The 25,022-nt window shown below is 42.5% G+C and overlaps 1 protein-coding gene across 3 annotated transcripts in view; it reads left to right on the plus strand.

Annotated features, from left to right (window-relative positions):
* TMEM182 (transmembrane protein 182) overlaps positions 1 to 25,022 on the plus strand; it is a 61,577-nt gene that overhangs the window by 20,302 nt on the left and 16,253 nt on the right. For 2 of the 3 annotated variants that reach the window (XM_027554778.1, XM_027554779.1), the window contains exon 4: positions 21,580 to 21,717. The exons of the other annotated variant lie outside the window; for it this stretch is intronic. In XM_027554778.1, coding sequence (XP_027410579.1) covers positions 21,580 to 21,717 — 138 coding nt within the window. The remainder of the gene's footprint in view (positions 1 to 21,579; positions 21,718 to 25,022) is intronic. 3 annotated transcript variants of the gene reach the window in all.

A 25,022-nucleotide genomic window follows, 5' to 3' on the forward strand; every position in this document is an offset into this window, starting at 1 on the left:
GTCTTTCTCCCAAGTGATGAAACTGTGTGATATTCCGCAGAAGAAGGAGAGTCCTGTGCTGTTATCTGGGAATCATGATTGCCCAGCTTCTTTCATGTTTTCATACTACTTTGTCTATAGAAAGTATATAAACTTAGTTTCTGTAGAAAGTACACAATATTTAGCACATAAATCTAATTTTTAAAAGTACATAAGCTCAGTATGTCAACTTTATTCTCAGCTGGTTTCATGATGTTTTTCATAAGAGAGTGCTTATCCTAAGCTTAAAACTAAGGGTTGGTACAAAATTTAGTGGTGTCATTAACAGGGCCCCCCAAAAATCTGTTTTTCAAAGAGAATACTTAACATTTAAAATTCTGGATAAATGTGTATTAGTCAGGATTCTCCAGAGAATCAATAGGAATTGTGTGTGTGTGTGTGTGTGTGTGTGTGTGTGTGTGTGTGTGTGTGTGTGTGTGTGTGTGTGTGTACAGAGAGAGAGACTGAGGTTAATTGATTGATTGATTGAGGGAGAGATTTTAAGGAATTGGCTCATGCTGTTGCTTGAAAGGCTGTTAAGTTTGAAATCTGTGGGGCAAGGCTGCAGCTGGAGATTCAAATAACAGCTGATGTTGAGGTCTTGACTCTGAGTGCTGGAGACGGGTAGAATTTCTATGGTGCAGTCCAGAGGAGGGTGCTTTCTTCTTCAGGAAACCCTTTTTTTGTTCTTTAAGTCCTTCTGCTGATTGCATGAGGCCCACCCCCTCATACCGTGGGATCATCTACCTTACTGATAGTCTGCTGATTGTAAACACTGACACATCAAAATGCCTTTATAGCTGTTTTTAGGCTACTGTTTGATCAAGCAGCTGGGCACCATCGTCTAACTAAGCTGACACATAAAATTAACAATCACAGAACTCAATAAACTTTTACATCCGTCATCCATTTTTTCATCTTTATGTAAAATATGAATTTCCATACATTTTAATTTTGTTTTGAGTTTGTCAGAGGGTATAGCATCTGCTTATATCACACTATTAACATGATGTGTTATGGAGCAGGTGTGGATCGGGTAGGAAAAGGGTTCACCTTTTCACACCTGCTGCTGTGCTTGTCCAGCAGACTTGCCTGTGCTTAGAGGGACTGTGGCTGCTGGTCTTGATAATGAGTGTGGTGCAGATGCTCTTTCCCGTAAAAATCTGCTTGGCTGCAACCCAAAATAGATAAGTACGGTTCCCCCATCTTTTCATAATTGTTTTAAAAAACAGTCATCTCAGTCACACTTGCCAAACCTTCTCTTATATCATTTACGATGTGGACCTTCTCACTGACGACAGAGGGCGTGGCGTGGGAAAAAGGCAGATACACTGCTTTATGTTATAAAAAGTTACATTACAGAGAGTTACGGAAACGCTATCCCTTGCTTGTCATTCTTTCTAGGACATTAGCTATTTGCATAAATATTTGCATATTGCTGTTGCTGATACTCGTGTGTTGGGGTCCTGTGATAAGATAGGTGCGGTAGGCTCCATATACTTAAAAGTGAATCTGCATATTTGAAAAATTTGCACCTCGAAGATGTAGTGCGTGTGTGCTAAGTCGCTTCAGTTGTGTCGGACTCTATACGAGCCCATGGACGGTAGCCCGCCAGGCTCCTCTGTCCATGGGATTTCCCAGGCAAGAATACTGCAGTGGGTTGCCATTTCCTCCTCCAGGGGATCTTCCCAACCCAGGGATCGAACCCAGGTCTCTTAGTCTTCTGCATTGACAAGTGGATTCTTTACCATTAGCACCACCTGGGAAGCCCTAAGGAGATGGTGGAGAACTTGCAAAACAAGGTAACGCTATCCATGCATAATAATGATGGGGAAGGGTAGTGAGTGCATGTCAGCGAGATTGCACTGCAATTATGTTTAGAATTATGCTGCGTTACATATAATTACTATGTCACTTTTTGGATCAAGTGACAAAACTGTGTTTCATTTTTTTAAGTTGTCACACTCCTCTTTGGCATACATATTGCAACTCCTTACTTCACTTTAAGCAAAAACACTAAGGAAAAATGACTGAGGTGAGAAGAGGTATGTCCTACAACAGAAATAGTATATGCAAGTTCCATTTATCTTCCTACTGCTGGTACAATGATACCTGACATTATATCTGGGTGATTATTTTATTGTTTCTTTTATCCGAGAGAAAGATACAGACTTCATCAAAAAGATTCAATCTGGTTGAAAGTGTGTGTTTCCTAGTTGATAAAGCCACGAGATTTCACTAAACTCCAGAACTACTTGTCAACTTCATAGCTTCATAATCATCAGGCATTATACATTTGGTGGGATTTCCTGATGGTCAGATGGTAAAGAATCCACCTGCCAATGCAGGAGTCACAGGTTTGATACCTGGGTTGAGAAGATCCCCTGGAGAAGGAAATGGCACTCCTGTATTCTTCCCTGGGAAACCCCATGGACAGGGGAGCCTGGTGGGCTACAGTCCATGGGATTGCCAAGAGTGGGACATGACTTAGAAACTAAACAACAACAGTACATTTGTCAACTTATCCTGGGAAAATTCAAAGCATTGTTTGTGAAATCTGATGTATTGTGGCCAGGCAAATTATTGGCAAAATTGCCATTAGCTAGCTACAGTTAGCTAATACTGAAATCAGTGAAAATGATACAGTGGTGGATAGTTTTCTGGAAAGACTCTTTTAGAATTACTGGACATTACTGATGAAATTATTTTATTTAACGATAAGGGGGCTGAGACTCAGAGAAACCGTGTGATTTCTGTCTTCACACAGTTGATCACTGGCAGAACTAACCTAAGGTCCAAGCCTCTGGGTTTTGTTTATTGATGATCTTATCAACTACAGTGGATGAAAAGGCTGATTTTAGTTCTTACTATTAAATCTTTTAAAGTACAGTCTTTTAGTTGGATCTCAATAAAAGAACAAAGTAAACTTACGTTGGCTTTTTTTACCTTTCTGTTTGATCCTGACTTGTATGTACAGTCTGGTCTAATTCACTGTTTCCTTTATTTTTGTTTTAATCTCAAACGCATATTCTAAAATCCAGTTATGTTCAAATCTTGTTATTTGGATGGTTGCCCAAGCTTAGAGGGGTTGATCTAATTCTCAGGATTGTTTTCTGAAGTAGGACTGTGTACTTCGAAGTCCATTAAACAATTTCATTACCTCTCGATATCTGTCAGAATTCAGATTTTCTGGTTTGTTTCATGCTTAAATTTAGTCATAGTCCATTAATTTGCTAACATCGGGTGATGATGTACTGAACGTAGATTAATTTTCAAGGTAACCCAACCCTTGAGTGAGTCAGTCATTTCTCTATGGCGTCCCCTTGGCCTTTAACCACACCCACCAAGGTGCTCCTTGTACCTAACTACAACTGTTCATAAATACTCGGTTTCTTCATTGTTTATTGCAGTTCCCCGAAGGCACAGACTGTGACCTACTCATATTTGTATCACCAGCCCTTAGCATAGTGCCAGATACTTAGAAGATCCTTCAGCGTTTGTATGACATGACAATGCCAACTTGCAGTTTGTATTTTCAGCGATAAACTATTTTAACTTTATTACTTCCAAGTGGAAAAGGCTTCCTTATGAAGTAGAGTATATTGAACATAATTTCTGTTTTTTCCTGGTGAGTTGGAACAAACATGCGGCCACAGGCCGGCCGCACGGCCTTCTTTGAGTTGCTCAGAAGTAGCACTTGTGATCTCACTGCTGGCCCAAGGGTGTCCACCCTTCTCCCCAGGTGCCCTCGCTCCTCCCACGCCCTCCTCCCCGTTTCCTTGATGAAGCAGCATCACCCACCGAGCCAGTTCAGACTTCAGTTCCTACGAAGACTTCCTTGCTGCCCTTGCCCCCTCTAACACGGAGGCTAGACCAGGTGCTCCTTTATAAAACCCATGCTTTCATTTGATAATTTTTAGCACAGATTTTAAATATTTACTGCGGAATTATTTTGTTCATATACCCCTTCCCGATTGAACTCTAGGCTCCACAACTGTAATGCGTTTTATGTCTGACTCACCGTTGTTTCCACTCTTGACTGAGTATTTTTGTACAATTAGTATTTCTTGAGAGTCTGCACTAACTAGACTGGACTGTGGTGCTGACACTGAGGCCTTGAATAGCCACTGATGTGTGGCTATTCTACTTGCAATTCTAGTACGCTAGTATAGCGTATCTTATTTGCCATTTCTTTTGTTTGTATATGATGATTCTGGACATTGTCATAAATTTACAAGATAGTTTTAAATACTTCTGCTCTGTGTTAGTTGTGTAGGGAAAAATAAAGCATGCTCTGCAAAGTTTAATAGAAAATACAATTCAGTCTTTCTTTTTTTTTCTTTTCTGGTCACAAATGTCAAGTACCTAGTTATTTGGAAATACCTTCTGTGCTCAGTTGCTCAGTTGTGTCTGACTCTCTGCGACCCCATGGACTGTAGCCTGCCAGGCTCCTCTGTCCATGGGATTCTCCAGGCAAGCATACTGGAGTGGGTTGCCATGCCCTCCTCCAGGGGATCTTCCCACCCCAGGGATCAAACCCAGGGATAGAATCCACATCTCCCGCATTGGCAGGTGCGTTCTTCACCACTGCACCATGTGGGAAGCCCCTATAAACAAGACTGTTTGGTCATTTACATCAGTGTACCTTGGCTTCCCTTCCCAGAGGACAGTCTGCATGCAACCTGGACAGAGGGTGTTGGTAATATCTGTGATGCTGTCAGCTACACACGCAAGTAGAAACCCCCTCTAATGAAAGGACACCTCCTGGCACCGTCGACCAGGGTTTCTCAGCCTTGGCATGTGGACACTGGGGCCAGATGACTGTGCTGGAAGGACAGTCCTGTGTGTTGTAGGACATTTAGCAGCATCTCTGGTCTGTACCCACTAGATGTCAGAGGTACCTCTTGGTGTGACCATCAAAAACATCTCCAACCATTGCCAAATGTCCTGGGGTATCTAGATGGGCACAGAACCCCCTCAGTGAGAACTTCTGGGACACTCTAGACATTCATCCCCAAGACTTCTGACCCAGGGCCCAAGCTCCTCTTGAGAATTATACCTGTATTATCCAAACTCTGTCCAATTCCAAGTCTGGACCCCAAATAATGCTTAGTTTCCTCTGTCTTCTTTTACATTGGATATTTAAACCAGAAAGGAGCAAGAAGACCATCTTGGCCTCGATTTTATCTTTAACTAGCATCGCTTCTGCCTCAGGCTTCAGGCTTCAGGCTTTTTTGAGAAAACAGTATAAAGTAGATTTGATGAAAAAAAAAAAATTGTTGAGTGTTTGCTGTATGTTGGGCACTGTTCTGGGTGCTCTAGAGCCAGCCCTAAATTCTTGCCCTCATGGGGCTTTCATTGCAGTGGGAGGCAAAAAATAAACCAGTCACATACTTGGAGAGAAATAAAAGGAGAAAGAGTGTGTGTGGAGGGGACCTCAGCATTAACTGCGGTGAGAGGGAGTCTGCACAGAAAAGGTGATGTCTGTTTTGAGTTGACAGCTCTGAGTTGAATGGGGCTGCCACCAGCTAAACTGTCACAGTTTCCTGACCCCTCTTTTGGGAACTAGGTAAATGCTGTTCAGAGTGCTCAGCACAGGGACTGGCTCTTGGTACAGGTTCTGTGGGCGTTACAAGCTGGGCTTTCCGTCAGCATGTCTGCGTTCACTGTCTGGAGATGTGACTTCCTATCTCTGGTCTCCCCCAGATTCACCTCACTTGTCTGTGAAAGGAAGATAAGCTTAATATCAACCTCATACAGTGGTTAAAATAGAAAGAGAGAATAGTACAAATGCTTAGCATAGTGGTTGCCATGTCTTTGGTATTCAATAAATGTCAGTCATTCTTGATATGCTATACTAACTTACAACACCCTAAAGAAGTCATCCCCAAGGCATGTCACTTCATCCTAGCTTCTCCCTAGTGGAATGCTCTCTGCTCTCTGAGTGCATGCGTGTGTGTGTATGACCACATCAAGCATTTGGTACAGTTTCTGGTCACGAATAAGGACTTCATAAATAAAGCTCATTATTAATGTCATGATCCCCATCATCCTAGTACATGAGAGTTAATATTACCACATGTACTGGCCAAGATTGGCTACTATTTATGTGACAATGTTGATGAAAATGGACTCAACAAACACTGTGTGTATTCAGTGTTCTAAGTTCTGGGAAACAACAGTGAACAAAAGAGTTGGAAATCCCTGCTCATGGGGTTGCCATTCTAGTGAGGGGAGGCAGAAAAAGTGACATAAAGGGAACCAATTTTATAGTACATTGGAAGAGGACAGGTGTCCAGAGAAACGTAAGATAGGGAAAGGACCTGGAGACTAAGGGGCCTGGGGGTGCGGAGGTGGAGGAGATATGAGCTCTGTTATGTGAGGTGTATATCAAAGTCTTTGGACCATTTTTTTTTAGGTGTTTGTTTTCTTATTGTTGAGTTTTAACAGTCCATTATGTACTTTAGATCAGTGTTTTTATCTGTTGTCTTGTGCAAATATTTTATTCCAAGCTGTAGTTTGTCTTTTCATTCTTTTGGCATTGTCTTTTACAGATCAGATGCTTTTAATTTTAATGCAATCCAACTTATCAATTATTTCTTTCATAGATTGTTTCTTTGGTGTTGTATCTAAAAAGTCACCACTATACCCAAGGACATCTAAAAAGTCATCACCATACCCAAGGTTTTCCCTGTAATAGCTTTAAAAGATTTTATAGTTTTATACTTTACTTTTAGGTCTGTGAGTCTGTGATCCATTTTTAGTTAATTTTTGTGAAGAGTGTAAAGTCTGATTCTAGATTCCTTGTTTCTTGCATGTAGATGTCCACTTGTTTGAGCAGCATTTCTCTGCTCCATTTTATTATCTTTGCTCCTTTGTCAGATGTCAGTTGATTATACTTCTGGGGGTCTATTCCTAGGTTCTCTGTTCTGTGTCATTGATCTGGGTATGTCTATTTCTTTGCCAGTACCACACTATCTTAATTACTCTAGCTTCATGGTAAATCTTGAAGCCGGGTAGTGTCAGTCCTCCCACGGTGATTTTCTTCTTCAGTGTTTTATTATTCTAGGTCTTTTGCTTCTCTGTATAAATTTTAGAATCAATTGTCTGTATCTACAAAATAACCTGCTGGAACTTTGATTGGAGTTGTACTGAATGTCTGCTGCTGCTGGTAAGTCGCTTCAGTCATGTCCGACTCTCTGCGACCCCATAGACGGCAGCCCACCAGGCTCCCCCGTCCCTGGGATTCTCCAGGCAAGAACACTGGAGTGGGTTGCTGTTTCCTTCTCCAATGCGTGAAATGAAAAGTGAAAGTGAAATCCCTCAGTCGTGTCCGACTCTTAGCGATGTCATGGACTGCAGCCTACCAGGCCCCTCCATCCATGGGATTTTCCAGGCAAGAGTACTGGAGTGGGGTGCCTGAATGTCTAGATCGAGTTAAAAAGAACTGACAGCCTGATAATGTTATCTTACTCCTCTAGACATGGAACATCTCTCCATTTATTTAATTACTTTCTTTTGTTCATCAGATTTATAGTTTTGTTCATATAAATCTGATATATATTTTGTTAGATTTAAACCTAAATATTTATTTTGGAGGGCTCTAATTTAAATTATAAGTTTTTAATTTCAAGTTCCACTTGTGTATTGCTGGAATGAGAAAAATTTTTTTTTGTATATTAACCTTGTATCCTGCAACCCTGTTATAATCACTCCAGCAATTTTTGTTTTTTATGGATTCTTTCAGATTTTCTTCATAGACAATCATATCATCTACAAAGACAGCTTTATTTCTTCCTTCTCCATATGTTTACCTTTTGTTTCCTTTTCTTATCTAATAGCATAATTAGGATTTCCAGGGCAGTTGAAATGAGTGGTGAGAGGAGACATCCTTGTCTTATTTCCAAAGTTAGTGGAAAACTTTCCAGTTTCTCACCATTAAGAATGATACTAGCTGTCTGTATGTGCTTATAGGGTTTCCTAAATATACATTATCAACTTGAGGAATTTCCCCCTCATTCCTAGTTTACTGAGAGTTTTTATCATGAACTGGTGTTGGATTTTGTCAAATATTTTTTCTACATTTACAGATACAATCATGTGATTCTTCTTTTTTAGCCTTGTTGATGAGGTGATGTGATGGGTTATATTAACTAATTTCTGTATGTTGAAGGTGCCTTGAATACCTGGGATAAAGTCTACCTGATCATCATGTATAATTACGCGTTGTTGGATTCAGTTAGCTAATATTTTGTTGATGATTTCTGCATCTATGTTCATGAGAGATTCTGAGTGTAGTTTTCTTTCCCTATAAATGTCTGGTTTTGGTATTAGGATAACACTGGCCTCATAGAATGAGTTAGAAAGTATGACATCTGCTTCTTTCCCTCTGGGATATTGTAAAGAGAGAACTGGTATAATTTCTTCTTTAAATATTTGGTAGAATTTAACAGTAAACCCATATGGATTGAATCCATGGATGTGGACCTGATGGATTAGGAGGGACAACTGCATATTTATTGAAAAATTCCACATATCAGTGGACCCATGCAGTTCCAACCCATGTTGTTCCAGGGTTTCAACTGTGTATCCAGTTGATTGATGACCTTGTTGAGCCTGGCTGTGTCCTTTCTGATTTTCTGCCAGATGGATCTGTCCATTCTGATAGAGAGGTGTTTAAGTCTCCCAATTTAACAGTGTATCTTTCTTATCCTCTTCTCTTTTAAGTTCTATCAGTTTTTGCCCCGCATAGTCTAATACTCTGTTGCTATGTACATACACATTAAGGCAAAGTCCACACTTACAGTGTATGGGGCTTCCTTGGTGGCTCAGATGGTAAAGAATCTGCCTGCAACTTAGGAGACCCGGGTTTGATCCCTGGATCGGGAAGTTCCACTAGAGAAGGGAATGGCAACCCACTCCAGTATCCTTGCCTGGGGAATTCTATGAACAGAGGAGCCTGGCAGGCTAGTCCATGGGGCTGCAAGAGTTAGAATGACTGAGCGACTAACATTTCTACTGTTTTTCATACTATTTTTACTTAACGTTCTTACTGATCTTAAGCCTGTCATTTTAATTTTCATTTTCTGTTTGTTCTCTCTGTTTTTCATTTCTCTTTTCTTTACCTTGCCTTTCTAAGGGTTACTTGGATTTTAAAAAATTTCATTCCGTTAGAATTATCTGGAGTTTTTTTTAGAGTATATCTCTTCTCTGCGCCATTTGACTGTCTAGATCGTCCACTGCATTTTTATTTGGGGCTACTATGTTTTTCATTTCTAAATTTTCCTTTTGGTTCTTTTTTATATCTTTCATTTATTTGCCAGTAACTTTTGTTTTCTCTTCAATTTGGGTCAAGCATGTACATGTTTACTCTTTGAGGCATTTTTATCATGAGTCGCTCAAAGTCCTTCTTAGATAATTCTAACATCTCTGTCTTCATTGCCATCTGCTGAGTGATCTTTTCCATTGAAGTTGAGATTTTTCTGGTTCTTGGTAGGACCTCATTTAAAAGTGAAGCCAGATCTTTGACTTCGCCATTGAAAACCTAATAAAGTTAGAAGACTGAAAAAACACAGAGGGTGATTGCAGAGAAGAAAGCATTTAAATGAGAGATTAACATCAAAGATACTTTTAAAAAGTCCCATGTGTTTGGAAATTAAATGTCTGTTTCACCTGGTCTTAAGTCTCTGGATATATTCCAGTGTCTCCTAGTTTAAAGTCTATGGAAACTTGAATAGAATTTGTATCCTACTGTTGTATGAAAATTGTATAAATCTTAATTATGTCAAATTGGTTCATAATGCTCTTCAGGTATACTATATTCTTCTACTTCTCTGTACATTCATTCAGTTAACTTCTGAGAGTTTGATATTGAAACTCCAACTAAGAAATCTTAATTTATCTACTTAAAACAATTGTAATATATAGTGAAACTCTATGTAACTTTGTTCTGTATTTTCCAAATCTCCTATAAATGTGTCATCGTATTTTCACAATTTAAAAAATAAAAAAGAATTATGAAAAAAAAATGAAGCCAGGGATTTGGACATATTATGTTAGTAAATGCGAGATCGTCTGTTTTTTTTTTTTTTTTGGCTTTTTTGACACTGCTCCTGCAGGGGAGGGGTGGGCACTGCCTCAATAAAATCGGGTGGGATGGAATTTCAGGTTCCCCATTTAGACTGTGTTGACATAAGGAGGAGCCCTCCTTGGTACTTCTGGGGCATAGTGAAAGTTCTGGCTTCCCACTATGCTTCTGTTGATGCCATCCTGACCAGGAGGGGCAGGACTGAATCATTACAACTTTAACCATGATTTCCACTTACATGATAGGTTTGCAAAGGAGGCCTCATTACTGTGGTTGGTGGGAAAAGTCCTAAATCTCCACTGGCCTCCTCTCGTATCGCCCCAGGGGGAGGGATATCTAATTTCCACCTTGCAGGGGTCCCAACATGGTCTCCACTTTCACTGTGAATGGTGGCCCCATTTACTCCATGGAAATCAAAGTCTTGACCCCACATTCAGCTTTGTCTTCTACATCCTTGCATGTGAGTGGAGGGGAGAGGGTAGCTTACTACAGCTTTTCGGGAGTCAAAAACTAGGTTCCCCTCTGGGTCTTTGCTGATCAGAGTGGGGTTGGGGCCAACATTTTATTCTGTGGTTTTTTTTTTAAAGAAATTATTTTATTTTTGACTGCACTGGCCCTTCATTGCTGCACTTGGGCTTTCTCTAGTTGCCTCAAGCGGACTGCTATTTTCTAGTTGTGGTGTGCAGGCTTCTCACTGTGGTGGCTTCTCTTGTTGCAGAGCACGGGCTTTAGGGTGCGTGGGATTTAATAGTTGCAGCACATGGGGTCAGTACTTGTGGCCTGTGGGTTCTGGGGTGCAGACTCAGTAGTTGTGGTAAACGGGCGCCATGTGGAATCTTCCTGGACCAGGGATTGAACCCATGTCCCCTGCATTGGCAGGAGGATTCTTAACCACTGAACCATCAGAGAAGTCCTCTGTGGTGTTTGACTTGTGTCAAGTGGTTATTTTCCAAAAGTTTCTTGCTTTGATAGGCAGTCCCTTACCTGGTTCTTTGGTGGTGGTGGTGGTTTAGTTGCTTAGTCGTGTCCCACTCTTTTGTGACCCCATGGACTGTAGCCCACCAGGCTCCTCTGTCCATGGGATTTCCCAGGCAAGAATACTGGAGTGGATTGCCATTTCCTTCTTCAGGGGATCTTCCCGACCCAGGGATCAAAGCAAACTATTTTTGTTGGAAAGTTTTTTGACTGTGATTGTTGGCATTTCTGGGTTGCTTGCTTTTCCACATGCCGTGAATGTTACTGCCTGGTGGTGATAAAAGCCTCGCCTCCCTTCCTTCTTTGCCACGACCCTAGCAGAGGGCTGGTCTGCTGCTGTGGCCCTTGCTGTTTCCCAGTTGCTGGGTCCCTGTGCTCTAAGTATTGGATGAATGAGCGAAAAGAAAACCTGAACTCACCATCACATCATTCCTTGGACTCCAGGTTTCCCTGTCGGCCTTCTTCTTCTCTCCCGTCTTTCTGCCTCTTCTGTTTGTTTCATAGATGATCACCAGGGATTTTCAGGGTGACTAAAAGAAGCAATAGGGGAAGATACGTGTGCTTCATCTTCCTGGAAGCAGAAGTTCACTTTATCTAGTTACATTCCGAAGGCACAGCTGACTGGATTCACTGATGGCCTGGTGTGAGGTGTGAGGGAAAGAGCAGAGTGAATGAGGACACTTTCTTAGCAACTGGAGGGATGAAGCTGTTATTTTTAGTGATGGGGAAGGGTGAGATAGATTGCTAAGAGGAAGCTTGGGTAGTTTTTGGACATGTTGAATTCAGGACACCTAGTGGAGATATTATGTAGGCTTTGGGGTTCCAGAGTTTGGAGTTAAAAGTGGCCCTTTGGGCAGAAAGTGTGCATTTGGGAGACATTGCTTGGGGGTGTATTTAAACCATGAAGAAAAATAAGACCATTTGGAGAGTGAGATAGAGAGAAAGGAGGTTGGTCTGAAGTCAGAGCCCTAAGATGATCTGTTGTTCAGAAGTCAGGAAGAAGAGGAGAGACCCACAGAGGAGACTGGGGATGGTCAGCAAGGGAAGAGGGAAGAAAACCAGGAGAGTGTGGTGTTCTGCAAACCAGAAAGGGAGCTTTCTAAGAGAAGAGAGTGATACGCTTGGCCAAGTGCTGCCTGAAAGTAGAGTGAGGTGTGGATGGAGGTCTGACCCTTGAATTGAGCAGGCTGTCCACAACAACTTGACCTCGTGTTTTGCAATCTAGATTTATTTCTTCTCAGGCTCACAACCCTTATATCCCCTTTAACACATACATCACATTTTGTGTAATCTCTCTTTTCTTTCTTTTACCTTTAAATGAAAGCATATGAATGATACATGTAAGTCTTGCTTGATAAATTTCAGTGCTGACATGAGGGATTAATTAGATCCAGTGAGTTTATCAATTATTGCAGCTGTTAATTGCTCAAAGACACCATCATCATTGCTTCAAAGTTGTTCACTGATATCCATATGTCTTGTTTCTGCGTATTAATACCTACTAATCTACTGACAAATATATAAGAAGAAAAATATAAAAATCTTTACTATCACAACAAAATGACTTGTTCCATTTCCTGTGACAAGCTCCTATTACGTGCAGTCATTGAACAAACCCACCTACTTTATTTTACAAATACTGCCTCCCTGGATCCTGAGACCATAAGTAAGTAGAATTCATTGCTGCCTTTTCAAAGCCAAGGAAACCGAGAGCATTTGGGTTTCTCAACTCAGAGTTCAGCTCTGCAGTGAGCTGCCTCCATTTCCATAGTCGCCTTCTTGATAACACTGTAAGGGGAATTATGCCTTATTTTTCTAACAAGCAATATATAGTTTAAAACAAAATCTATTTGTTATTTAGGAGAGAATTGGTGAGTTCTACTGTATTTAGTTTTGGTATGGTGACTCAATGTGAGTTTTTTTCTTTTCTTTTTTACTCTTTATTGCTCTTTACAAACAAGTTTGGGGTTATAGAAATAAAACTCAAGTGATTTTTAAATGTAGTTATTTTAAAACATGACTGATTTTTATAAAGTGCTTTGTCTAGGACTCAGATTCATTGCTCCAAGACTGCATGTGGCCATGATAGAGCATTGATCTAGTGTTGTTAAGGGAAGTGACACATCTTATGGAAAGCAAAGTGTTCACTTGTTCCCAAAGCAACAGCTGTTGCAACACAATATGAAGGGCATTTGCTCTCATCGCTTGCTGCGTTGAGGAGCTCCAGAGGGAAGTCTTCCAAAGATGTATCTTATCACTGAAAATAAATAAATAAGACCAGATCCCCCACTACACCATGTACAAAGTAGCTATGGGAATGCTGTGTTTGATCTTTTCAATGGTTTTCTGCCTAAAATGTGCAGTTTCAGAAGGCTGGTCTTCTCTAGTGAAGAGTTGGAAGTTCAGTCTATGCAGCTCATTATCAAAGGGAAATATTGACTATTCACTTGTTGAAACTCTAACCAGGGAAGTTGGAAGTGACTCCTGAGACTGCTGGTCTACCTTTTTTTATCATCAGGAAACAAACAGAAAACCAGGGAGGCTGGATAGTGATCACTTCTCAAAGCACGTAGCAAATAGATGATAAGTCGGAGAAGACTCAGGGGAGCCAATAGGCATTTCTGCCCCGTTCCTTCAGACTGAACCCTAGAAGAGGCCTAGTCACTGAGAGATGGGGAGAGGGGTTTAGATCCTTGGTGAATGCTGACTTTGAACAGTGAAGACCAGTGGAGAAATTGTGACTCTCAGTCTGTTGGTGAATAAGCAAAGTGTGAGAGTTTGTTTTGGAGTGAATGAGGCAGGCTTCCCCTGCCAGGGACACAAGCCATCTTGTCTGTCCCCAGGAGATAGTCATTTCACACCTGCGAGCTAGCACTCCTCCCTTGCGGGTTCACATCCCAAACCGAGCAGGTCTGGGTTCCAAGTTGGCCAGCTACTCTTCCAAGGTGTTCGCTGACGGGGACCGGCCCCTGCTTGCTTTCAGGGCCCTCCCACCGCAGTAGCCAACGGGCGCTCTCAACTCTATTCCTTTATTTTCTTCCTAGAAACTTTTAAACTCCCTTTTGTTATTACAGGTGCTTGATAAGGGCTCTCGCCATTACATTTTACTCATAAGACAGGCTAGTTTCCATGAAGTATTGTTAGACCTTTTGGGGTGCCTTAATCTCTAAGTATTTTACTTTTAAAAAAATCAAGAAAATGTAAATGTATAAAATAAAGAGAAGGGAGTTTGTGTTTTACCGCCTTTGTTTCTCTTTCTCTCTGAACAACGCCCCCCCCGCCCCAAAACCAGACCGCAAACTTTTTGCCAATGGTGTGATTATTGATAGATTAAAACTACAGAGGATGAGATGGCTGGATGGCATCACTGACTCGATGGACGTGAGTCTCAGTGAACTCCGGGAGTTGGTGATGGACAGGGAGGCCTGGTGTGCTGTGATTCATGGGGTCGCAAAGAGTCGGACACGACTGAGCGACTGATCTGATGGATAAAACACCTGTTTTAATTTAAGTTTGTCAATGATTTTTTGTATTGTTTGTAGGGAAAGTTTCATGTAACGTGGGCCGAAGTGTTCTCCTGGTGAACAGCCGTGCTCTACAAGGACACTTGTGACCTCCCTCCTGCCGTCTCTCTCTCACCACTTCCCCAGCACTTTCCCTCTAAGCTCCCTGCACACAGCACTTTCTTCCTTGATTTTTGTTCATGCTTTCTGCTCTCTGCCTCCATGTCTTGTATTCCTGCTCTCCCGTTTAAGAGGCACTTCCTCCAAGGAACCTTCTGTCATATGCCGAGACTGGGTCGCGTGCCCTTGTTTATTCCTGGGCGGTATACCACGGGATCCTGCCTTGCACTTGGCACAGCTGCAGTCATCTGACTGTGGCTTTCACTCCCAGGAGACTGCTTGGTGGCACATGTTGGACATTTTTCATGGCACACCACCAGTATGTACTTACCTAGCACAGTGCCTGGTACACAGTAGATTTCTTAGTCTGGGTTTGAGCGTGGGTGACAGAAAAAGTGGAATTTAATTCAATTGTTAATCGCTTCTTTTGTTGGTATTTTATGATAAAAATAGAGGAGAAATATCAAATCATTTTAGTGCTGTGCAATTCCTAAACCAACTTTTCTTAGAAAGAAGTAGAGAAACTACTTTTGAGTCAACTCCCTTACAGAAAGATTCCTGGATGTACAGTTGTGACAAAAGCCCATAAAATTCCTCAGAGAAATGTGTGTCTAGGGTATTACAGATTTTTGGAGGCAAATCATCTGAAAGATATGGGCTCAGGGGTCCTAAGAAACTTGCAACAGAATATTCACCATCAAGTAAGCAAGGATTTGCTATACTTATTTTCAATTGTCTGCCCAAAGCTTTGGGTAAACAGGTTCATATTTAATGTTTTAAAAGTATGTGAATAAAGGGATCCTAAGATTGTTCCTTTTCTGGCTCAATATGAAGGACAGCAGGTCTTCTCAGGAGTAGACCTGACTTTTTAAGAGGGAATCCATTAATGAGGAAATCTGTCTCTCTGCTGGCATTGTTAGAGTTCGGCAGGGTCACCTACAGAAGTTCCCAGTGTTCTTGATCATTTCTGTGCCCTGGGTGTTGAGGAGTGTAGGAAGGACAGTGACACGGTCCTTGGGGCTCCTAGCATCTAGGTGTTCACATCTCCCCACTTGATTGCTCAGCTCTTCTCTTCCTGTGCCCACTTCTCCCTAGTAGTGATTCCAGTGATAATGGCCCCCTCCAGTCATCGTGATCAGAGGCCAAGACCATCGAGTGGTTGCCATTGTGAATGAGTGTGCTTCATTCTTTCCCACGGTCATTAAATATCTCACCAACCTTGACTGTATATATTGAGATTTCAGTGGGGCCTGAGTGATAAGTTAGCAATCATCCGCTTATTCGCATTTTGTTGAGCGTCCATTGCGTGTCAGGTATAAAGCTTTCCCTAGAGTAGGAAAGATGGGCCAGACTGAGTCTTTGCCCTGCAGGAGGGCCCCGGCCAGCAGTGGATGTGGCACTGTAAAGGAGGACAGTGCAGAGTGCTGTCCAGTGATGGGCAGGCTTCGGGAACTCTGACAGAGTGTCAGGCCAGGCTCCTCTCCACGCTGACCTGCATTAGCTTTTTCAGTCTTCTTAAGGGCGTGGTGGGATGGCTGTCAGTGTTATCACATTATAGAGACAGAAAAGACAGATTGACAGAGGAAAGCTTGACGATTACATGTGGGCACGGAGGCCTGCGTAGAAAGGCGAGACCTGAAGAAGCTGGTAGGCCTGGGAACTTACATATCTTTTTAGCAGAGTGATGAACGTGGAGATGTGACAAGACAAAGGAAAAAGAAATTTGAGCCTGGGTTGTAAATTGTGGGAAAGTGACCAGGAGAAATATATGAGAGAAACTAACGGAAGAGATGGGTTGTTTTGGTAGGTTTGTCTGAAGACCCATCGTTATGCTGACTTGCATGTCTTTTTCGTGACCGTAAAACACCTCCTCATTTCTCCGAAGTTTCTCCTTCCTCCCGTCAGAGAAGGAAAATTCCTGCAAGTGTGTGTTGATTCTGTGTGCATTGGCTCCCACTTGACCCCAGCTAACAGTAACCCTGGTACCAGCCTGGCATGTGTGGGGGTGGCTTGTTCTGATGTCCTTCACCTGGCTTTTGAGAACCTTGGCTTCCTCCCTACCACCACCTTGAGGATGCCAGAAGGGCAGCCCAGACAGTGACTAGCGACCGTGGGTGTGCCCCAGCTCTCCTGGTGAGAGAAGCCACGCTCCTCAGCGTTGGCGTCGGGGCCTTTCCCAAGGTCACAGCCGCCGCCAGCGGGGTGGCAGGGGCCCCGCCCTCCGAGGCACCTTCTGCCTCTCAGCTATTCCTTCGCAGCCAGGTTTACAAGAGGAAAGTAAATACACTGTCGGGCCTCTCAGTGTTCTCTTTGTCCTGAAAATCCACGGCCTGGGCAGAGCACGTGACTTGGCACGTCCTCCACTGTGGCGCTCAGACACAGCCGCACCGGGCAGCCTGTCTTTCCGCTCCTGTGCCCGAGTCTCTGTATTTTTAGACCCGCCCGACGTCGCCAAGGCAAGTGGTGTGTGGAGATGCGGGGCCGGCTTGCTGGCCTGAGCAGCAGAAGCGGCTTGCCCGAAGCTACCGCAGCATATGCCGCGGGCCCTCATTTGCCGACGAGGATGGGGAGGGGGTGGCAGTGCTTTTTTTTGGCTTGTTGAGAAGGGCTTATAGCAACTTCACACTGTCTGTGCTCCAGGATGTGTCGAAACACAGGACTGGCTTTCTGAACTAGCTTCGTGAGGTGTCTGAGGCAAGACCGCAAGCTTTGGAAAATGAACACCACTAAAGTTTATGTTGAAACTGCAAAGACAATATTTACATTTTTATAGACACAACAGAATAATTAATCAAAACACTATAGATTTGGAATCCTGATCATTTGGGTTGACTTTCCCCTCTCTGCACTCTGTATGCAAGAGGGTTTGTTGTGTAAATTAAAATATTACAAAACTCAGTCGAGGTGTCTTGGTACCTTAACTGAACAGCCTGTGTGGGGTACAGACCACGGCCATAAAGACAGCCTTTGTCCTGCTGGACTCTCACCGCCCCAACAGCAGAATCACTAAAGCTCAGGGTACCTCTGCCGCCCTCCCCTGTCCCCACCCAGCCGCAGCCCCCACCTGGAGGCTGTAGTAACTGCTTCACTTGTTTGCCTTGGTCTGTCCTTTCTTCTGCCAGTTCATTTGCTGTCCATCTACAGGAATGATGTGTGTGTGTTAAGTTGCTCAGTCGTGTCCGACTCTTTGCGGCCCAATGGACAGTAGCCCGCCAGGCTCCTCTGTCCCTGGGATTCTCCAGGCAAGAATACTGGAGTGGGTTGCCATTTCCTTCTCCAGGGGATCTTCCCGACCCAGGGATTAAACCTGAGTCTCCTGCACTAGCAAGTGGATTCTTTACCATCTGAACCACCAGGGAAGCCCGTGAAAGTAATACTGTAAGTGTGAAAGTTTAATCGATTTAGGAAAATAAACTGAGTACTTCAGGAGAACCATTTCTGTAACGTCTGTTGTTAGTTATTTAACAACAACGTCTGTTGTTAATTATTCATCCTCCTCCTCATTACAACACCCAACCAAGGACCACTTTGTTAGGTTTGTTCACCAATTCATTTAGAATTAACAGAACTTCATTTCTTTGAATATAGTAGTTAGTTCTGGCCTCTCACAGATTGATTCAGATGAGGCTTTCCTTTAATTAATCCCAATTGTGATGATGTAGATTACATGTAAATCTATTCATATTGTATATCTTGCTTCATGTTCTAAGGAATTAATAGAAATTCAATATCATTTAAGTTGAGCTTTGAATTGTGTTTAATGGTAGAAATGGATTTTTAGAGATGTTTTCACTTGGCATAGTTCAGAGCTTTCAGAGACAGAACTTGCAGTTTTTATGGGCTCATATTAAGAACAAGGAAACAGATTAAGTATTCTCAGAGATACATTCAAGATCTAGGAGTCTTAAACCGGAAAAGGCAATGACACCCCACTCCAGTACTCTTGCCTGGAAAATCCCATGGACGGAGGAGCCTGGTGGGCTGCAATCCATGGGGTCGCGAAGAGTTGGACATGACTGAAGCGATTTAGCAGCAGCAGCAGGAGTCTTAAACAATATATAAATCACTAACCAAACAAGAACATTCTTTAAACTTTTTAGTGTCTATGTACTAGAACTGAAAGCTTACCCTATCCTAGATCCATGAGGTTAATAGATATCTTTTAAATACTAACTACATTGTTGATAAGAGCATTTTATGACAAAGCATGTAAAAATAATAGTAGGAACAAATATTTTTGATTCTTTACTGCATGTAACTACTTTTCATGTATGTTTTCAATCCTCCCTATAAACTTATTTGAAGGATAGTGCTTTCTGGTTTAGAAAACTGTGTTCTATCGGAGTCACACAGCTAGTAATCGCTCAAAACACATGCAGTGTAATTCACTTCATGTTGAAAATTCTCGGATTGCCTCAGTTTTACTTCAGACAGTGAAGGAACTACACAATTCCGAGATGATTCTTCATTACAACCAAACATTTCCATTCTGGAATCAAAGTGTGCCACATATGCAAACTAGGTAATATAATTAGCTAAGAAACAGGAAGTTCCAAGAAATTCTGAAATAGGCTGAGAGTTGCGCACTTCGGAACACTGAAGCGGGGGCAGAAACAAAGGCTGTGGTGATTGCCCTAAGGAAGTTCACTTGGAAGCTGTGTCTGTATGGTCACAACTCTCTGGGTAGCCACGACCCCAAGAAGTACCAGTCTGTTGCTCCTGCATTTTCCCAGGGACTGAGAATCCAAAGTCAGGCGGTTGTGCTAGAGCAAACCAGGGCAGGAGGTAGCAGGTCTCAGGGTCAGCAGTTCCTGGGGGCATTTACCCCCCATTTCCCTCTGGCTCTCTTTTGCTCTCACCCTCACCAGATGCTTTCTCTCTCTTGCAGTCCCTCTGATATCGTTAGGAGTCATTTTAGGGGCTCCAAAGAGCTCCGGTACCCAGAGCACTCAGTCTCAGTGCAGAAAAGAGTTCAGCAAGAGGCAAAGTGACAGATAAGAAGTGATTTCTTAGAATAGGTTAGTTGTGAGCTTTATAAGCAGACAAGTGAGAAATGCAGTACCCTGGAACTTACTGGGCTACAGTTTCATAATCAAAGGAGAAGCGGGGAGGGGGAGAAGAGCTTCTTTGTTTTTCTTGAATAGATGTCATGCTTCCATCAGCAGTTCCTCCTCAAGGTTGAGCAGGCGAGTATTCTTGTCTCTGCATGGTCAAGCTAGGTCCACAAATTATTGTTTTTGTGTGTGTACAGAACGTGTCCTATGGGTCACTAACTTCCTGAGCTCACTGGACAGGATGTGGGGTGACTAACACCTAAGTTTAAGTAACTGTAAGTGGTGAATACTCAAGTCATTCTGATTCCAAAAGCTGTGTTTCTCTACTGTACTATGCTTTATAATTTGCCATGCTCCACTTTTCCCGGACCACTGCTTATTGACATTTACACCCCGCTTGCCACCGAACCACCTCCTAATAGTGCAGTAAATGAGGTGCATGAAAGTGTAAGCTGTGAGGCTCCTCTGTTACCTAGTAACTCTGGTCGGACAGGGAAGGCAAAGGTTTGTCTCAGAGCCTTCCGTCTTACTTCCTACAGTCAAGTCGACCAGTACTTTCCTGCTCTGTGCCCCGAAGAGCTGGAATACAACCACAGAGTGCCTCCTTACACAGTCAACTCAGCAGCGTGCCCCACGAGACACATCGGCGTGTGAGGTGAAAGCCTGCCCTTGTGTTCTTGCCTTCAAAACCCAGTTACTCACACAAAATGTAAACTTCCTTTTCCTGTTTAACTGCAGTGGCTCCTCTCCTCAATATTCCATCTTCCCATCTTCTTTCCTCTTAAAGATTCCAGTTGATTTATATATATATATATATATATATATATATATGTATTTTTTTTTTTGGCCAGGTGGGCTTGTTGAGAAAAATCATTCTTTACTTTCTTAGGAAGTTTCTGTATTTTCATAAAAAAAGTATAATTTCCCCAGTATGTGGTGCTACGCTTTCCCTCATTTACACATGTAGGAATTTGTTTTTGTGTTTTAGCCTTTGGGAAATGATGAATTTGTTTAGTGGATCAGTAATGATCCCACTCAAAAATGATCATTAGAATTCCTCTTTATTCGATTACTATATGTCACCAAATCTACTATTTATTTATCACCAGCTGCATCCATTAATTCAGACTTACTGACCCTTGACTAAGAGACCATTATAACTTTTCATTTTAAATCTTTCTAAGAACAAATATTAATAGAAAGTAGTGAGTCTTAAAAATATCTTATTTTAAATCTCAGTCTATACAAACCTTTTTATTTTTTGGCTTTACTTGTCATTTTTATTACCTTAAGACTATTTTCCAATAGAGTCACAATCTAAATAAGAGCCCACTATTTTGTTAGGAAACTGGGGGGACTGTTACCAGCTTCTCAGGGATCACTGCAGTACAAGCATCATCTTGGCAGGAAGTAAGAGGCAGTGTTTGTGGATGTGAATGCGTTTTCATGTCTTTGTCCATTTGGTGTAAACTCCTGTGTGTGACCCATCTGGGAATTTGCTCAAGAGGAGTCTTTCTAGAACTCTGAGTGTTCCCATTTCTAAATGGATAAGCTGGTCAGAAAAAGAGCTCCCAGAGTATATTAAGCTTGTGCGTGGTGTAAATACCAAGCTTGTGTTGATAGAAGTCCGGCATCATTGAATCCAAAGTCATCTGGTGAGGCTTCGTTTCAAAGATAACTCAGGACCACAGCCTGGGAGGCTGCCCAGCAGTGCTGGGGCTGAAATTAGAAACACAGAGAAGAGAGAAACTTACTGTGCGACCGTCTGCCATGTTCACGATCTAAGCGTGCCTGACTTCTCCTTTTCTCCTGGGACCTGCAGTTTACCGCGGCTTCTGGGCAGTCCTGATGCTTCTGGGGGTGGTCGCCGTGGTGACTGCAAGCTTTCTGATCATCTGCGCAGCACCCTTCACCAGCCACCTTCTCTACAAAGCCGGGGGAGGCGCCTACATTGCCGCAGGTACGTCCAGCGTGAAGGCTGTGATTTCTAGCCGTGGAATACGTCTTTGTATTCTCCAGTTCTGGTTTCACAGGTGAGACTTCTAGGAGTTAGTAATATGCTAATATGCACATACAGTATTTCCTGAGTGCGGCCTGGGCGGCACACACTTTTCCAGGGACTTTGTGTTTTCCATTTGCTCATTGTATCCAGGTTCTGTGAATGAAGACAATAGGCAGGGAAGCTCTGCTGTAAGAGCCTTTTAATCTCCCTTGTCCTGTTAAAGTTCCACCTGTAAAATGGGAGTCACAACACATCTGTCTATAACATCTGGATGTATGTGAAGCCTCTTGTGTGTTCCTAAGAAGATAGCCTGTTATGATATTACAAATCCTCATGATTTGTTTATCTCAGCTGAAAATCAATTTTTTCTACAACATCATCATTCCATTTTCATAACTGTGGTTCATATGTGTTATCTAAGCACCTTCTCTGTAAAACCTGCATTTAAAATAAAATAGTTATTTTAAACTAAAATAGTCAGCTTTCCAACTAGTCCTTCTAAGGGAAGTCGCTCAGTCGTGTCTGACTCTTTGCAACCCCATGGACTGTGGCCTACCAGGTTCCTCTGTCCATGGGATTTTCCAGGTAAGAGTACTGGAATGGGTTGCCATTTCCTTCTCCAGAGCATCTTCCTGACACAGGGATCGAACCCAGGTCTCCTGCATTGTAGGCAGACACTTTACCATCTGAGCCACCAGGAAAGTCCACCAGTCCTTCTAAGTCCCACTGAAATGATCATAGTACAAATAGAAAAATAACTCTATACCTCATAATTCTATTAGACCGAATCCCTTATTCAAATCCTAAAAGATGATGCTGTGAAAGTGCTGCACTCAATATGCCAGCAAATTTGGAAAACTCAGCAGTGGCTACAGGACTGGAAAAGGTCAGTTTTCATTCCAATCCCAAAGAAAGGCAATGCCAAAGAATGCTCAAACTACTGCACAATTGCACTCATCTCACATACTGGCAAAGTAATGCTCAAAATTCTCCAAGCCAGGCTTCAACAGTACGTGAACCATGAAATTCCAGATGTTCAAGCTGGATTTAGAAAAGGCAGAAGAATCAGGGGTCAAATTGCCAACATCCACTGAATCATAGAAAAAACAAGAGAATTCCAGGAAAAAATCTACTTCTGCTTTATTGATTACGCCAAAGCCTTTGACTGTGTGAATCACAACAAACTGTGGAAAATTCTTTAAGAGATGGGAATACCAGACCACCTGACCTGAGAAATCTATATGCAGAGTTCAGTTCAGTTTAGTCGCTCAGTTGTGTCTGACTCTTTGCGACGCCATGAACTACAGTACGCCAGGCTTCCCTGTCCATCACCAACCACGTCCATCAAGTCGGTGATGCCATCCAACCATCTCATCCTCTGTTGTCGCCTTCTCCTCCTGCCCCCAATCCCTCCCAGCATCAGAGTCTTTTCCAGTGAGTCAACTCTTTGCATGAGGTGGCCAAAGTATTGGAGTTTCCGCTTTAGCATCATTCCTTCCAAAGAACACCCAGGACTGATCTTCTTTAGAATGGACCGGTTGGATCTCCTTGCAGTCCAAGGGACTCTCAAGAGTCTTCTCCAACACCACAGTTCAAAAGCATTCATTCTTCGGCGCTCAGCTTTCTTCATAGTCCAACTCTCACATCCATACATGAGCACAGGAAAAACCATAGCCTTGACTAGATGGACCTTTGTTGGCAAAGTAATGTATTTGCTTTGAATATGCTATCTAGGTTGGTCATAACTTTCCTTCCAAGGAGTATGCAGAGTACATCATGTGAAATGCAGGGGTGGATGAAGCACAAGCTGGAATCAAGATTGCTGGGAGAAATATCAATAACCTCAGATATGCAGATGACACTACCCTTATGGCAGAAAGTGAAGAGGAACTAAAGAGCCTCTTGATGAAAGTGAAAGAGGAAAGTGAAAAAGTTGGCTTAAAACTCAATGTTCAAAAAACTAAGATCATGGTATCTGGTCCCATCACTTCATAGGGATGCAAATAGATGGGGAAACAATGGAAACAGTGAGAGACCTTATTTTCTTGGCTCCAGAATCACTGCAGATGGTGACTGCAGCCATGAAATTAAAAGATGCTTGCTCCTTGGAAGAAAAGCTATGACCAACCTAGACAGCATATTAAAAAGCAGAGACATTTCTTTGCTGACAAAGGTCTGTCTAGTCAAAGCTACGGAGAAGGCAATGGCACCCACTCCAGTACTCTTGCCTGGAAAATCCCATGGATGGAGGAGCCTGGTAGGCTGCAGTCCATGTGGTCGCGAAGAGTTGGACACGACTAAGTGACTTCACTTTTACTTTTCACTTTCATGCACTGGAGAAGGAAATGGCAACCCGCTCCAGTGTTCTTGCCTGGAGAATCCCAGGGACAGGGGAGCCTGGTGGGCTGCCATCTATGGGGTTGCACAGAGTTGGACACGACTGACTTAGCTTAGCTTAGCTTAGTCAAAGCTATGGTTTTTCCAGTAGTCATGTATGGATGTGAAAGTTGGAATATAAAGAAAGTTGAGTGCTGAAGAATTGATGCTTTTGAACTGGAGAAGACTCTCGAGAGTCCCTTGGATTGCAAGAAGATCCAACCAGTTTAGGATCCAACCAGCATCCTAAAGGAAATCAGTCCTGAATATTCATTGGAAGGACAAATGCTGAAGCTGAAACTCCAATACTTTGGCCATCTGATGGGAAGAACTGACTCATTGGAAAAGACTCTGATGCTGGGAAAGATTGAAGGCAGGAAGAGAAGGGGACAACAGAGGATGAGGTGGTTGGATGGCATCACTGATTCAATAGACATGAGTTTTGAGTAGTGTCAGGGAGTTGGTGATGGACAGGGAAGCCTGGCATGCTGAAGTCCATGGTGTCGCAAAGAGTCGGACATGACTGAGTGTCTGAACTAAACTGGAATCCCTTATATGCCTTAAAACGGAGCATCTTCTTCATCAAATATATTTTCTCACCCAAATCACACTCTACTGTCATTTCATTCAAAGGTCTAGTTATGGTGTATATTTTCCCATGATCTTCCCAGAAATAATCTCCTTCTACTAAAATGTGTAAACCTTTCTTTCTTCTTCTTTGCTTTTCCATCTTTTTAAACCTTTCTTCATAAAGGGAATATGTCCTAGCATATTCCCTAGGGAATATGTCCAGTACTTACATTATGGGCAACATGATTGTTTTAAACTCAGAGATACTGTGATCCTGAGTTTTGTCTTATTAGAGAATTGTGTGTTTGTGTGTTTGA

The sequence above is a fragment of the Bos indicus x Bos taurus genome, chromosome 11 (genome assembly GCF_003369695.1).
Source record: "Bos indicus x Bos taurus breed Angus x Brahman F1 hybrid chromosome 11, Bos_hybrid_MaternalHap_v2.0, whole genome shotgun sequence".
NCBI classification, from domain to species: domain Eukaryota; kingdom Metazoa; phylum Chordata; class Mammalia; order Artiodactyla; family Bovidae; genus Bos; species Bos indicus x Bos taurus.